The sequence below is a fragment of the Dreissena polymorpha genome, chromosome 1 (assembly GCF_020536995.1).
Source record: "Dreissena polymorpha isolate Duluth1 chromosome 1, UMN_Dpol_1.0, whole genome shotgun sequence".
Lineage (NCBI taxonomy): Eukaryota > Metazoa > Mollusca > Bivalvia > Myida > Dreissenidae > Dreissena > Dreissena polymorpha.
In genome coordinates, this window is record NC_068355.1 from 63,038,216 (window position 1) to 63,053,009 (window position 14,794).

General features: G+C 31.8%; 1 protein-coding gene across 12 annotated transcripts in view; it reads right to left on the reverse strand.

Moving 5' to 3' along the window:
- LOC127832026 (transcription factor Sox-13-like) overlaps nt 1-14,794 on the reverse strand; it is a 169,559-nt gene that overhangs the window by 94,279 nt on the left and 60,486 nt on the right. The window contains exon 1 of one of the 12 annotated variants that reach the window (XM_052357165.1): nt 7,649-7,712. The exons of 9 other annotated variants lie outside the window; for them this stretch is intronic. In XM_052357165.1, coding sequence (XP_052213125.1) covers nt 7,649-7,704 — 56 coding nt within the window. In that variant the 5' untranslated portion in view covers nt 7,705-7,712. Of the gene's footprint in view, nt 1-4,641; nt 4,747-7,648; nt 7,713-14,794 lie in introns of those variants that run through there. 2 more of the 12 variants (XM_052357198.1, XM_052357248.1) reach the window with 2 other exon arrangements.

Consider the following 14,794-nt stretch of genomic DNA (forward strand, 5'->3'; position numbering starts at 1 on the left):
AAATCGAAACATTTACGCGTTATATTATAATTAAAAAAAACACACACAAACAAGTTGTATCTTTATCGTTATCTTCTTTAAGATAATTAATTATTGAAAAATAAAATAACACGTGAGATCGGCAATATAAATAAAACGAATTTCAGTGAGCCTACGGTATGGAAATTTTGCCTGAATTTTTTTTTGCTTGAAAAACTTTTTTTCCCAATTTTTTTGCTTCAAAAAGTAGATGCGCGTTATACATAAATGCGCGTTATACACAGCGTTTTACGGTATATGATATATTTATATATAGATGGGAAATTTAAACAATTATGGGTTCAAAAACCTTTACCATGTACTATATAATGTAAGGCAAATATCTTGTCGAAATAATTCATTCAACACTTAAAATAAACAATATGCAATACCTTTTTCTGGTTAAGAAACAGAAACGCTAAAAATTCTTAAAAATAAATTATTCTGCACTACATAACAGACACAACTTTACAAAAATGATGTGTACTTGACATCAAGAAAAGGCAATATTTGTATAAACAGTGTAAATCCTAGTGCATCAGAGATTATCTCAAAAATTTATGTGGACATACTTATCACATTTCTTTCAAATTTTCACCCACTGCAAATCAGCATCCAGCATAATGTCAATGAAGCGAAATAATAAATTGTAAACTGAACTGAACGGGCCTGTGACAAGTGCTGATAGGGGGCCTATCTAGGTATAAACATTGGGTCTCTGTATATTTTCTGGAACTGGTTGACAGGGTCAAACAAATATATGATTAGCATTCCCAGTATATCTGTTACTCTTTCAAAAAAATAGATTGTGTAATCTATCATTCCTTAAAATATGAACATCACGGTATATACATTACTATTTCTGATACATTATATTTTCCCTATCTTGTGCAAAAATACTTGTTGTCATTGGAGGCATTTCAATCTCAAATCAAATATGTCAAAATCAACCACATCATCTTCATTTAATTTCTCTTGGCAATATTTCTTGTTTCAAAATGACCCAATAAATCAGTGTTCTCTGTGTGCAATAGTATCAAAATGCCTCCTAGAAATCCTAATTCCTTTCAGAGTTCATGTTTGTAGCCAGCATCAAAGATTTCTATTGTTTACAATTGAATTCTTCTGTTTTCAAAGAACAATTAATTCTCAATAAAATGAGCAATCCAGATATTGTTAGAGATAACAAATCAGACATCAACTCTCTCAGGAACTTAGCAACAAAGGCCTTGGTTACCAAATTAATCATTGGGGTAAAAGGCACACATTTGATTTGGGTCAATTAAAATAAACTATTTTAAAGACTGGAAGGAAATAAATTATCAGATTTCAAGGACTATTATATTGGACTTTAAATGCTGGCATATTTTTGGATGCAAGTTCTGCAGAAATATGCTTTCAATGAAATTGATCAGAGGGGTCAGTCTGTTGTCAGAGTCCAAGGAAAACAAACAGCAGAGAACAATCTGTTGGAGAAACATTCCCTTTGATGTAAAAAACAACAACTTGACCTTTGTTTAAATAGCTGGTGCCCACCTGCTTATTAGGGAGGATTTTGTTCATTATTGTTGTGTCTCGCCTTTGTGATGTGAACATGTACACATGACCAATATATAATTTATATACTTTCATATACACTGCATTATTATACATTCAAATTTGAAACTAAATGTGAACATAATGTACACTTAACTCATTTTTACTATAATGACCTACACCTTGAAGTAATGTATGATGTCCTTTGTCTGTTCAGTAATTAAACCTCATCTATTTTCTGTTTGTTATCAAGCTGAACTCCTGCATATCAATTTAGAATAATTACAGTCTGTTTTAAGGCAAAACTTGGGCCTTTCAAGTTTATCTTCTAAGATAAGGAACTTGTCAACTAAATCATAATTCTGCTCACTGGTTTCACTGTCCAGAGCATGTTGGGGTACCAAACCAGCATGCACCAGAGATTTTCTGTCAAAATTTCTGTGTGCATTATCTAGCAGTATTTTAATGTGCATCGGCATCAAAACAAAGGCTCTTGTTGATTTACTCATTATTTACAACTTTCATAAATAAAGATCAAAAGGAAGGAGAATGCAACTGTGTGCATACCATAACTCATAGTGTTTTACAACTAAAATGCATTGAAACAAAAATTGCATTCTTTTGAAAGAAACCTTTTGGAAAAAAAGTAAATCTGAGTAGAATACAGAGTAAGTCTAAAATTACTATAAAAGACATGTGTTAATATTGAAACAAATTATAAAATGAAATATTATTGTATCTTTTCTTTTTTATACCATGAACAGACAATGTGATTTAAAAGAAATAAATCTTTTTCTGAATCTTGCAAAACAAGTTTGATCATTTTGGATGCTCATCTTCACCACTGTGAATGTCATAGAATATATTTTTTGTTGCTTGTTTGAACAAGTTTACAAAAAGGAGATCATAAAGAAAGTTATTCCAGATTACTTCCGCATCATTAACAATTGGCCCAATTATCACAGTCCCAGCATGCAATTCTCAGCCCATATCAGAGGCGGTTTTGCTCATAAACCAGAGTCTGTCTCTGAATTCAAAGACAATGCTACAAGCTCTGTCAATAACAAAACTTGAGGTCCCACTGTTTTGTTATCCCAAAGTCTGCAGAATTGCTTTTAAATGCTTCATTTAAAGACATTTAACACATATTAACAATAGGTGGGCCAATGACTTGGACTTCTTTTGTGATTTTTTGATGAGGAGTAATATCACTAGAAGTAGTTCCCAACAAAAAAGCGCCACTGTTTATTCATAAGAGAACATTGAATGCTCTGACATGAAGATTGTGTTGCTAGATTGTGAAAACATATGTCTACTGAGACAAAAGATAGCAAGAAAAGCATAACAATACTGTTTGATGTGTGCTTGTGGGACTGGTCCCCAAAACATATCCCTTTCATGTGAAATGTCATTCTAAGGAAACAAACCAACACCAGCATGTTCTTATTCTGACAGCTAGCTGGGGTATCATTGGTAGAATTCATGTAGTTAGATATATTTACACACAAGAAGCTGTGTTTTTTCAAAATTTTAAGACAAATCAAACACTCAAAATCAAGACAACACATTTGAGTTTTCCAAATAGTATTATTGAACACAGTGGTGGTGATGTTGTTTTCTAATGATTTTTCTTCAAAAATGCCAAATGATCAAGCTTTGCATCAAAACAATTTGTATAATAGCACTTTCAGGAGAAAATGTAGACTTACTGATTAAATGAGAATTTTATCCATTTTACACATTTTTATTTTATTAGGCACGGCACAATAAAATATAGCGTGGGATTGCATATTTAAATACTTAAATAACCGACAAAGGGGATATTGTGTTCAAACTAAGTGATGTATGTCCAATATTTTCAACGCTATTATTTTTTGCATTACAGTCATAAATGTGTGTGTCATATTCTTTCTTGGGCCAATTGCTTCAAGTATGACATGCATCAAAACAACACATTTATTGTAAACATGTTTACTAGAAAAACAAAAAATACACACCCAAATTGATCAAAGTGCTGTTTTCATAAACATTTTTTTATATGAGGTGTGTAGGTAAATATCAGATAAATTATGTAATCTGATTTGCATTATATTTACATAAAAAAATTAATACGGAAGAATAATACAAAGCAATTCATTACAAAATATTAATTTACATTTTCAGTAAACCTAATGTTTTTTTAAAGAAAAATGAACAATAACTTTTGACCCTATGAAATAAATCATGATAAATAACATTTGTAACAGTTTGTTTGGTTGGGCTATCATTTATCAGGACAAGGCATTAATGCAGCAATCAACACAGACCCATATAGCAAATGGGGTTCTTAAGAAATATTAAATCATATTGCCAACAGAATGCACAATTAATAACTTGCTTTCTTCTAAACAATAACTCAGACAGGGGTATTCTGGGCCATAAATAATGAAGAAAATGATACATATGAAAATAGTACAAATGAAATAGAAATTAAATCAATAATGAATAACTCTAAAACACATTAAATACCTTTGTTGACATTTAAAAATGAAGAATCAAATTGTGCACGTCAGTTTGAAATAAAAACAGCCTGACACACAAGACTATAGTGTACAATATAAGACATCTGAATATCGTATTGTTCATATGTGATTTGTGTGCTAATAATACATTTCCCAAATAATATACATCAATTAAGTGAATTTACTGGGATATTATTCAGATATCTTGATAGATTGATTTTGTTTACACCAGTTTTTATTATTGAGTTGACATAGCATAAAATTAATGCTTTATTAATTTGTGCTGCTCAAATCTGCACAATGTAAACGCAGGGTTTGATCACAACGTCAGAATGATAGAGTGGCGAATGAATGAACAGCCCATCCCTTTTCTTTTACACGCAACTCCCAACATTCTTGCCCACATTTGTCAAAGAGTTGTTGAAAAGGAGTCACCCAAGCCGCCCATTTATTAAAAACTTTTTTTTTTATGATTGTATGGACAACATATTGCCTAATATCATGAACACTTATTTTGAAGTTCTAAGGCTATTTTTCACCAAAGTTCATCTGTCATTAAGAAAAGACAAAATCAAAAAGTTCTTACCGTCATCTTGGTAATGCATTCACTATAACCAACAAGATATGGAGTGTTGTAACAATGAATGACTTACCCAGTAGCTCACTATCTTTATCACTTACATTAATAAAGAAGGTTTCCAAACATTTTGATAACATGCTGATAAAACAATAGATTATGTTATAATCATATTAGAGTTAATTTTATCAGCCAAGGTTTTTTTGCAGTATGTGAGTAACTTCACAGTGCACGTGTCACTAATGGGTCTATTGTTACACTTCACAGTGCATGTGCAACTAATAGGTCTATTATTACAAAAGCAACTGGTATTATTTAAAGCATATGAGCCGTGCTCTGTGAAAAAGGGGTTTAATGCATGTGCGTTAAGTCTCATCCCTAATCAGGGAAGAAACTTTCCACTTATACTGGATTTTTGCTAAGGAGAGACTTCCTGTAAATGAAAAATACCATAAAGCGTAAAGTGTCATCGCTGATTTGTCTGTGCTGACTGCACAAGCTTATCTGGGAGAACACTAAATGCACGTGCATTAAGCCCCTTTTTCATAGAGCATGGCCCATATGTTTACAGTAAAACGTACATTAGAGCTTAATCAACTATAAGAGACCCTTTTCACAATAAGCGCAGGGATCATATTTTTTTCGGTTTTGTCGGTCCTAGACCGATTGGGGTCATGAAAGGCCGATTGAAAATCCCAAACAGTCGGTCCGATTCTGTGTGCTAAAATTCCCATGTCATGAAATCGATTACACAGTGCACATGCTAACATACCCTAATTACTAGTATTTCGATTATCTGTACCATTCACTGCAGTCTCTAAACCGGTCAGGACCAGTTTATTGCGTGTCAGCCGACTAGTATCAGAGTATGACCCCAAGCAGCGAAAATTCGCACGGTTGTGTATTAGTCATGCGTTAATAACCCCGTGTCAATATCAATCGATAATTTCACTGGCTTATACCTAGCACACTAATCGGTCCCTAATGTGTACTCTTCACGATAAAATCATTGACAGTTACTTCAGAGATGAAAACTTCAATTTTCATAATCCTCGTGGAAAGTGTGCATTTCATGCATGATACAGTAAACTTTCATATAAACAAAGAAGAAAATCGGATATTCTGCAATAATTCATATAATTGTGGGCGGACCTTATACATTGAAAACATGCGCTGTAACAAAACATGCCGATACATTTTCCACCAGCGAACTGACTGGCAATTACTAAATGAAAGTTGCGGATCTGATTGACAGAACAGCCGAAAGTTATTTTTATGGGCGGAACTTCACATAAAATAGTACACAAGAAAAATAATATGCATTGTATAAATCTTTAGTAAAAATTGTGTTAGAATCAAAATAATTCGTGTACTTGATTGTTTGTTGTTGAATAACTCACGACCGGAAGTTTAGATGCGTGGTTTCAAATCACTTGTGCATCCCTACGCATCTTAACTATCGGCATTGGGTTATTTGACAACAAACACGAATTATTTCTCAACTATTTGGTTTTGTTGTTGCCAGTATCAAACCTACGCACAGACATTTGTTAGGTTCAGTGCATGTATGTAAGCTATTATCGAGTCGACCACGATTTAAAACATCGGTATAGACTTACACAGATAAATAATATTGACAACAATGAAAAAAGTCAGATACAACAGCACACGAAACAAAAATAAAAGAGAAAAAAAATCATAAAACCAATTGAGAAATTTCGTATGTTCCGTTTAAAAAAATGCCAAAGGCAATTAAACTTGTACATGTATTATACCACCTTCATGAATGGCAAAATCAATGGTATATATGTTAACGTAATTTGTCATGATTTCGGATATAAATTTTCGGACACTTTCCCCATTTAAATCCAGACCGATTGATGTTGCGGGAAAATATGATCCCTGAATAAGCCAAAATGGATAAGAGCTCGAAGTCACATGACTAGAATTCCAGAACGAGCCTGAACATGTAGCCATTTCTAATAGTGCCACATAACACCCCATCTAATTTCAACCCTTCAATCTTTTGAACATTCAGCAAGGTAATAATATTAACAACACAATATTACATTTCTAGAATTAGCTGATGTCATAAACAAATGATGAAGATGTCTGGTCATTGAGCAAAATTTTTGACAACCCCATGTCTTCTCGTGGTAGTAGTATTGCTAGGTCTATTTTGATGCAAAAAACACAAATTAAAAGAAATTCAAACAGATAATCAGAAACGGAATACTGTATAGACATCAACCAGTTTAATCAAAATAATATATTGAATGCCGGCCATTCGTTCCAACAGACATTCGTCCTACCCCAATTTTGACACAAAGCGGAAATTCGTTATGTAAGGAGAAAAGCGTGGTTAAACAGCTTCGCCAAAAAAGTAATTACTATCAAACGTTAAATGTTTTGTTAATGATGTTTAAAGGGTAAAAACCCTTCTTTGTAACAATTATTTGCATACATTCCACTTAGCCTTTAATTAGTTATCAAATGAAAATAGTGCATTTTGGAATAGTTCAAGTTAAGTCAAACAAGGGCCATAACTTTAGGTTAAGTCAAACATTTCATTATATTGTATGATTTTACACCTTCATTATTACGTACTTCAACAAAACATGGATAACCCATTCAAAACTTCAAATAGGCCATTATAAACCTTTAAGTTTAACATTTTGTAAATAAAGTCAAATTTTACATGTATTATATGATTTTACATCTACATTATTACATACTTAAACAAAACATGGATAATGGTTTCAAAACATACTGTCCAGAAATCAGGTTTTCCTGCTTTATATTATTATTTGATATGATTTTCTTTTAACTACTAATTAAACCTTTATCTATTTCTTCTGTACATAATATAATTAACCTTTTATAATACCGCCCCAATTTTTTCCGGTTCCATTCATTAATTTATAAGTGATGTATTACAAATATTAAAACAGGATGTTGTCCTCAAATCATTTTAATCAACTATAACAATAAAACTGCAAACAATTTAATCAAGTACCTTTGATAAAAGTGCATCTTTTCCCATGCTGGACACATTTTTAAACAATAGAGCATCTGATGAATGGCTGATAAAAATAAAGATAGGCAGTAATTGAGCATGCAATGGCCAACATTACAAGTGATTACAAATGTAATTGCAGATAAAATTGCTCCTTCAAATCAAAATGTTTATATGTTACTCATCCTTAAGGCTTAACCAAGGCAAATTATTGATGATTTTCAAAAAAAGGATTGTTGCCAACAAAAAAGAATAACATACAGTCTACTCTCTTTATCTCGACATCGAATATCTTGATATTCCCGATATGTCAAAGTCAGCTCAATGTCCCAACTTTTTTCCTTCTTTATCTATATAAATAAATATCGCATATCTCGATTTTCGTTATGTCGAGTAATTCGATATCTCAATATAAAAATTTGTCCCCAAGTCCCGATTTTACATGTATTAAGTGTGGTTTAGCTCGAAGTGCGAATAACTGTCCCAGTGTCGGCAAAGGTGAGAAATTTTTTCTTTGATATTTCACCGTCCCGCTTCGCCCAGCTGCTGCCGATACTGTGCAGTAGATAATTGATCCGTTTATTTGCATCAATGACCACGCCTGTGTAATGTCGTTAGCCATTAACACTTGAGTAAGGCCTGTCACTTTAACTGTCACTTTAACATCAATTGATTGCAATTTTAATACACAGCCTGCCGAAAGGCCGAAAGACTAATTGTTTTTACAAACAACATTCCAAAATGCATTGAGTTATATTTTTGCGTATATAAACCGTCGCAGGTTACAGTTTGGATTTAAATGATGGCCCGTGTCTATGTGCTGCTCTGTTATTGTATGACAATTGGTCGGAATACTAATAAAGATAATAAAGATTAGACTCAAAATGCTTTTCAGTTTTATTTTATCCTGTAGTAATAATCAATCGAACTTTGCATCTCAAACTACAAAATGTACATGTGCAGTTCAGTATTCCGAAACTTGATTTACGCATGTCCAGATGGAAAACCCTCTTCTTGATTGGACGTCAATTGCATCATAACTTTAAATAGCAGCATTACCGGATGTTTACTACATAGTTTAGAAAAATGGTAACCGCATGTGTTCATGCAATTCTGTAACACTTAAAACGTCATTTTAAGCATTTAAATAGCAAATTTAATCGTGCCTCGTAAAAATGCGTATATAAAAGGTAATAGATAGGATAGTAGAAAGTATTATGTAGAGCTGTAACGATTCGGTTCGATGCATCGAAAAACCAGTATAACGCCGCCGATTCGATTTCGATACCAATACAGCCAATTTCGATTCGATTCGATTCACTGCAATCCCGATTGATTCGCATTTTAAACCTTACTTTCCAAATCCGTCGTCTAAACTTTCTTGTCATTTGTATTACGTCCTGTGATTGGTCAATAGCCAATATGGCATCAAATGAATAAATGAATAACTTGCTGAGCATTACATAAGCCGAAAAATGGCTTCTTAAACCATATGAAAGACACACCGTCAAAATTAAAATCAAAAGTATGGCAACATTTCGGGTTTCGCAAAGGTTCTGATTCAAAGTCAACTTGCAAAACGTGTGTTGTTTTGTCTGTTAAACACATGTGATACATTGTGCATTTTATGTTATTTAAGAATAACTCAAAAGGAAGTATTGTTCAATAAATTTGTTACTTATTAATCAATGTTGCGTTTTTAAATTTCATTTCAAAAGTTAAACACTTTAAATGTACAACATAATAATTTTATAAGTTTATAAATACCAAACATATTAATTAATGCTCTGGACAAACCAACCATGAAATTGTTTGCAAAATAAGCAGCAAATAGTTCACTTTGAATCGAATCGAAAATAATCAAATCAGACTATTTGCTGTCGAAATCGAATCAAATTGAATGATGGGTGAATCGTTACAGCTCTAGTATTATGCCACACGGTGACGGCTTTAGTAAGACCACTTAGCAGGTATTTAGATGTTAAAAACAAGGTAAATTTTCGTCTCATTTTATCTTTGAAAACGCCTTATAGGAAATCTCGAACTCTCGTTATCTCGATATTTTTTCTTGTTCCCGCCGACTTCGAGATAACGAGAGTGGACTGTACATCAAACCTAAAGTGAATACAAGATATAATAAACACATACTCATTATGGTTTCCGCAATTGAGTAAGACAACACAACCATTTTGATTTGAACAATTAAATATTTAATTGTTGTATTAATTTTATTATAATACACTTCTTTTAGAATTGTGAAGTTTACTTATTTGCGTGTATTATGGTGTGAAGGTTTTTTTCTTGGGACTAATTTTATTACAAGTTTCAACAGCTCAACAGGTCCACTGAGAGCTTGTTAAGCTTTGTTTCAACAGGGAATTTGTCTGAACACTGTCAAAGGCACTGAAATATTTATGGAACCTTAATTGTACGTACTATAGTTTTTTGAAAAGTAAACAACATGAACTTTTTCTTGTGAACCAGTCATTCTAAAGAAATGTTAAAATGCTCGTAGTCTGTCAAAAAATGACGAAAATATTTTGTAACTATGATCAGATGTTCGATACGTAAATATTTATTTTTATTCTTTGCACCTGTCTTTTCAATGTTGTTACCCACAACAATTCTGATTATAAATTTAATCATAATTCCATCAGACTTAAAAGCATATAGGTAATTTCCAGCAATACTATGAACAATCTCCCTTGTAGCACAATCAGAATTATTCCAATTTCTGAAACTGAAAAAAGGAACCAATCTATGGATTGCTTACATTGTCAGAATATTAATTAACTACTGTTTTATAAGTAGATATTTTTCAAGCATTTTTTGTTATATCAGATTATCAAGAGATGAAAGGAGACAATTTTTGTTGAACAACAGTTGTGTCCATTTTAATGAGCTTTTCACCCTGCCAAAGGCTTATCATACACCAAGAACTTCTCTGGGCATCTTAAATGATTGTAAAATAAAGGAAGATTTGTGTAGCAGCCAAGTGGCTATTAAGATTGTATCAAACACCCCATCAGACAGTAGAGGAAACTAGCATCATGGGGGTCGAACACCCCATCAGACAGTAGAGGAAACTAGCATCATGGGGGTCGAACACCCCATCAGACAGTAGAGGAAACTAGCATCATGGGGGTCGAACACCCCATCAGACAGTAGAGGAAACTAGCATCATGGGGGTCGAACACCCCATCAGACAGTAGAGGAAACTAGCATCATGGGGGTCGAACACCCCATCAGACAGTAGAGGAAACTAGCATCATGGGGGTCGAACACCCCATCAGACAGTAGAGGAAACTAGCATCATGGGGGTCGAACACCCCATCAGACAGTAGAGGAAACTAGCATCATGGGGGTCGGCATCTTTTTTTGGGGGGGGGGGGGGTGGATATAAAGGCGTATGGGATATTTTCAAACAATGTTATTGTAAAGAAAACATACATTTGTCTATAAAGAGTATTTACAAATCATTCATTACAGGTTTGTAAGAATAGAAATGTAATTCAAGTTAAGTAAAAAAGTATGAACTTAAAATTGCCTTTTTGTGTGTCTTTATTTTTGTTCTGTTGTTATTGATGGTGATGCCAAATGTTGTTGTTGTGTAACATGAATCGTTGTGTTCAATTGATACTAATATGATCTTACATTAGAAATGCTTCAAAAGGAGTTAAAAATAATATGTATAATATAAAATAGGAGAAGAAAATAATTAAAATCAGATAAATATAGCATGAACCAACAACAGACGGCAACTCATAACGTCACAAATCAGCATTAAAATTAAAAGTTGCTTTTTTTTATCTAGCTTAAAGTCTCTATAACTCTCTTAATCAACGACAATTTCATTAAGTATTTCGTAAAATAAAGTTAACACCTTCACAATCAGTGTTTCTTATAGCAATAGCCAAAATTTTAACGCTAGATGTGGTATGATTACATAGATTTTTGTAGATACAAAATGCTCGTTTTTATTTATTTGTGGCCACAACTAATTCCTGCGAATATATCTATTCATACGATACACGAACAACATTGGAGTGTTCATGTGTCGTATGAATAGATATGCAAAACAATAATAAAAACAAGCATTTTGTATCTACAAACATCTATTTTACCAGACCACATCTGACGTTGAAATTTCGGCAATTGCCATAAGAAACACTGATTTTTAATTGGTTAAGTTTATTTTACGAACAAAAATTGTACGAAATTTTCGTTGATTTTGAATAGTAATGTTACTTTAAACTGGGTCTAACCAAGGTTACCCTGCAGGTTCAATTCCAACTGCAGCTTGTATTTACTAGTTTTGTTGCTGATCAGCTACTGGACAGTATTTCCTCTGAGTGAAGAATTAGAACATACCAATATTGAATATCTTTAGTCAATTATAACCCTGGGGAAACAGGTTCATGAACTTCATGAATTTATTCATGGACTTCATGAATTTACTTCATGAACCAGATTGTGAATGGACAAAAAATATTCATGAATAACACATAAGTATTCATAAACTATAAGTTCATGATCTTGAAGCAGGTTTGTTAACTTTATGAATTTATTCATGAACTTATGTCATGAACCAGTTCAAGAATGTACAAAATATTCATGAATAACACAAGTATTCATGAACTCCAAGTTCATGAACTTGAAACAGGTTCACGAATTTCAAGAATTTATTCATAAACGTAATACACTTTATGAACAGAATTTTGCTGTTTTTAAAAAGGAAGAATATTGTGTGCACAGGAAGTTGAAACAGAAGCAAGCTGAATGAAGCCACATGGTTTATGTTATTTTTATTTATTTTTATTTATTTTGATTTTCTTTTTTTATTTAAGTCTTTAATAAATTACCGGCTAAACTAATCAGCCATTGGTTCCATTTCAACTTCTTTGGCAATGTGTTCACTTACGTTTCCCAATTTTTGCTACATTGAATCACTCTTTGCTCTGCTTTATGAATGTTTTTGTCATCAAAAGAATCAGAAGCATAACCAATCATTTCATACTTATTTAAACTGTTCGCCACTATGCCGATTAAGTGTCTGCAATTCTAATGATTTTATGACAATGTTGAATTTTATCTTTAAGTTCTTTTAGTTTACCAGGAATATCGCTCCTGTAGATTTTAATGACTGTGTTAAATAAGCTTTAGTACATAACTTTGTTGTGTTATTCTTCGTCTTCGTCTTTTAAATGAAGATCCTAAAATCATACAATTTTTATGAAAATATTTAACTGGGAATAAAAAATACTTTTCTGTCACTATCATATTTCCTGTTAAAATATTTCTCAACTTGTATCTTAACAGTTCTATATTTATCTTTGTGAAACCTGTTCATGAACACATTCATAAAGTTCATTAACTGTTTTGTTTCAGAGGTCATGAATTTGTTTGTGAATAAGTTCATGAAATCTAAGTTTGTGAAACATAAATTTTGCTTTTCATGAATATCTTGTTCATGAATTGATTCACGAATATTTTCACAAAATTATTGAACCTTTTTTGTTTTAAAGTTCATGAATAAGTTCGTGCCTTCTAAAAGTTCATGAAACACAAGTTTTACTTTTCATGAATATCTCGTTCATGAATCGATTCATGAATTATTTCATGAATTAATATATGAAGTTCATGAACCTGTTTTTCCCCAGGGCAATAGCTTGAAATTATTCAGCTAAAATATATACCAACTTAAAAGAGTGATAGTCAATAAATTAACAAAGAAGGAAAACTTTGACACAGGCTGTGTCATGACATACATGGAGAAGGGCCTAAAACACTTCAAAGACCAGTCACATACAACAGCAGTTCATTTTGAAGGAAGATTTGACATGTGTTTAACATTTAAACTGCATACCATCTTGTTGACAAAACATTAACACTGAATAATACTGATTTATTATGCATATAGTATGAATAAAAGCCATTCAAATGTAGTGACATTGGAGAGGATTTTAAGAATTACCCTACAAGAAATGTCACAATTGTCTGCATGTAAAAAGTATGTACCGTAATACAACAAGGGTGTTGTGTCATTCAGGTGTTTACCAAAAAATAGTTTAATTTCAAGCCTGAGTGCTTTTAAATTATATAATACAATATGTGTATCAAGAAAATCAGACCAGCTGTGATATGTTTGACTATTAAATTCTTGCATACACATTTTTGTATTGAGTTCATGACAAAAAAGATTTTGTTACGAAAAGTGGGCTTTCAGAGATATTAATTTAAAAAGTTCGATGTTTACTGACTTTCCCATTGGGAAGACTGTTCATAATATATGACACATTCGTCATCATGGAAGATGCTGAACTTAAATGAAATGCTTATAAAAATTTGTGAGAATGCCAATGTTGTAACTTGAAAAAAATCACTTGTCAATCATACTCCTAAAATATAACACGTTTAATCAACAACAGGCTAGTTGACAAGGAATTAAATCACCATGCATTTTTTATACCTATACATTTTTATGTATGTTTCATTTTTACATATTTTCATAAATATTAATCCCTTTACTATTAACTTTAAAATGCTATTTTTTTAACATTGTTTTCAGTTATATCATTGTTATTTCCATTTTAAATAATGATTTTTATTTTACTATTTTTTAATTAAACAAAATGTATATCAATCATAAATTTTTCTTTTGTAATTATTTTATTACTTAAAAATACAAAAATGTCATTTACAAAATTTATATATTTTTTACCACGAACACAAAATACAAAATTTAAACAATGAACGAAAGATATGATATTATATGCATAAAAATACCCTCAAAAAATTGTCAGATATTATAAGACTTAACTAATGGCTCAGTACAAATATGGTGGCCAATTTAGCCATGTGGATTAAAGAGGTAAGGCATGTTAAAAATAATTAAATGTAAAGCTAATATTCCAATTGACAATTATTTATAATAAGCATTTGTCAGCATTAAAAGAAGTATAAATATAAACTGCTATTTTTTGCTCATTTTTTTCTGATAATTTTTCTATTATAAATGTGTCAAGAAATTTGAATTCAAAGAATAATTTTTTTTAAGTCCCCTTTTCTCTGATAATTTTTTATATTTTACTGCTTTTCATGAAATATATAAAAGTTAGATGTGAAACACCTCATTAATTATGGTAA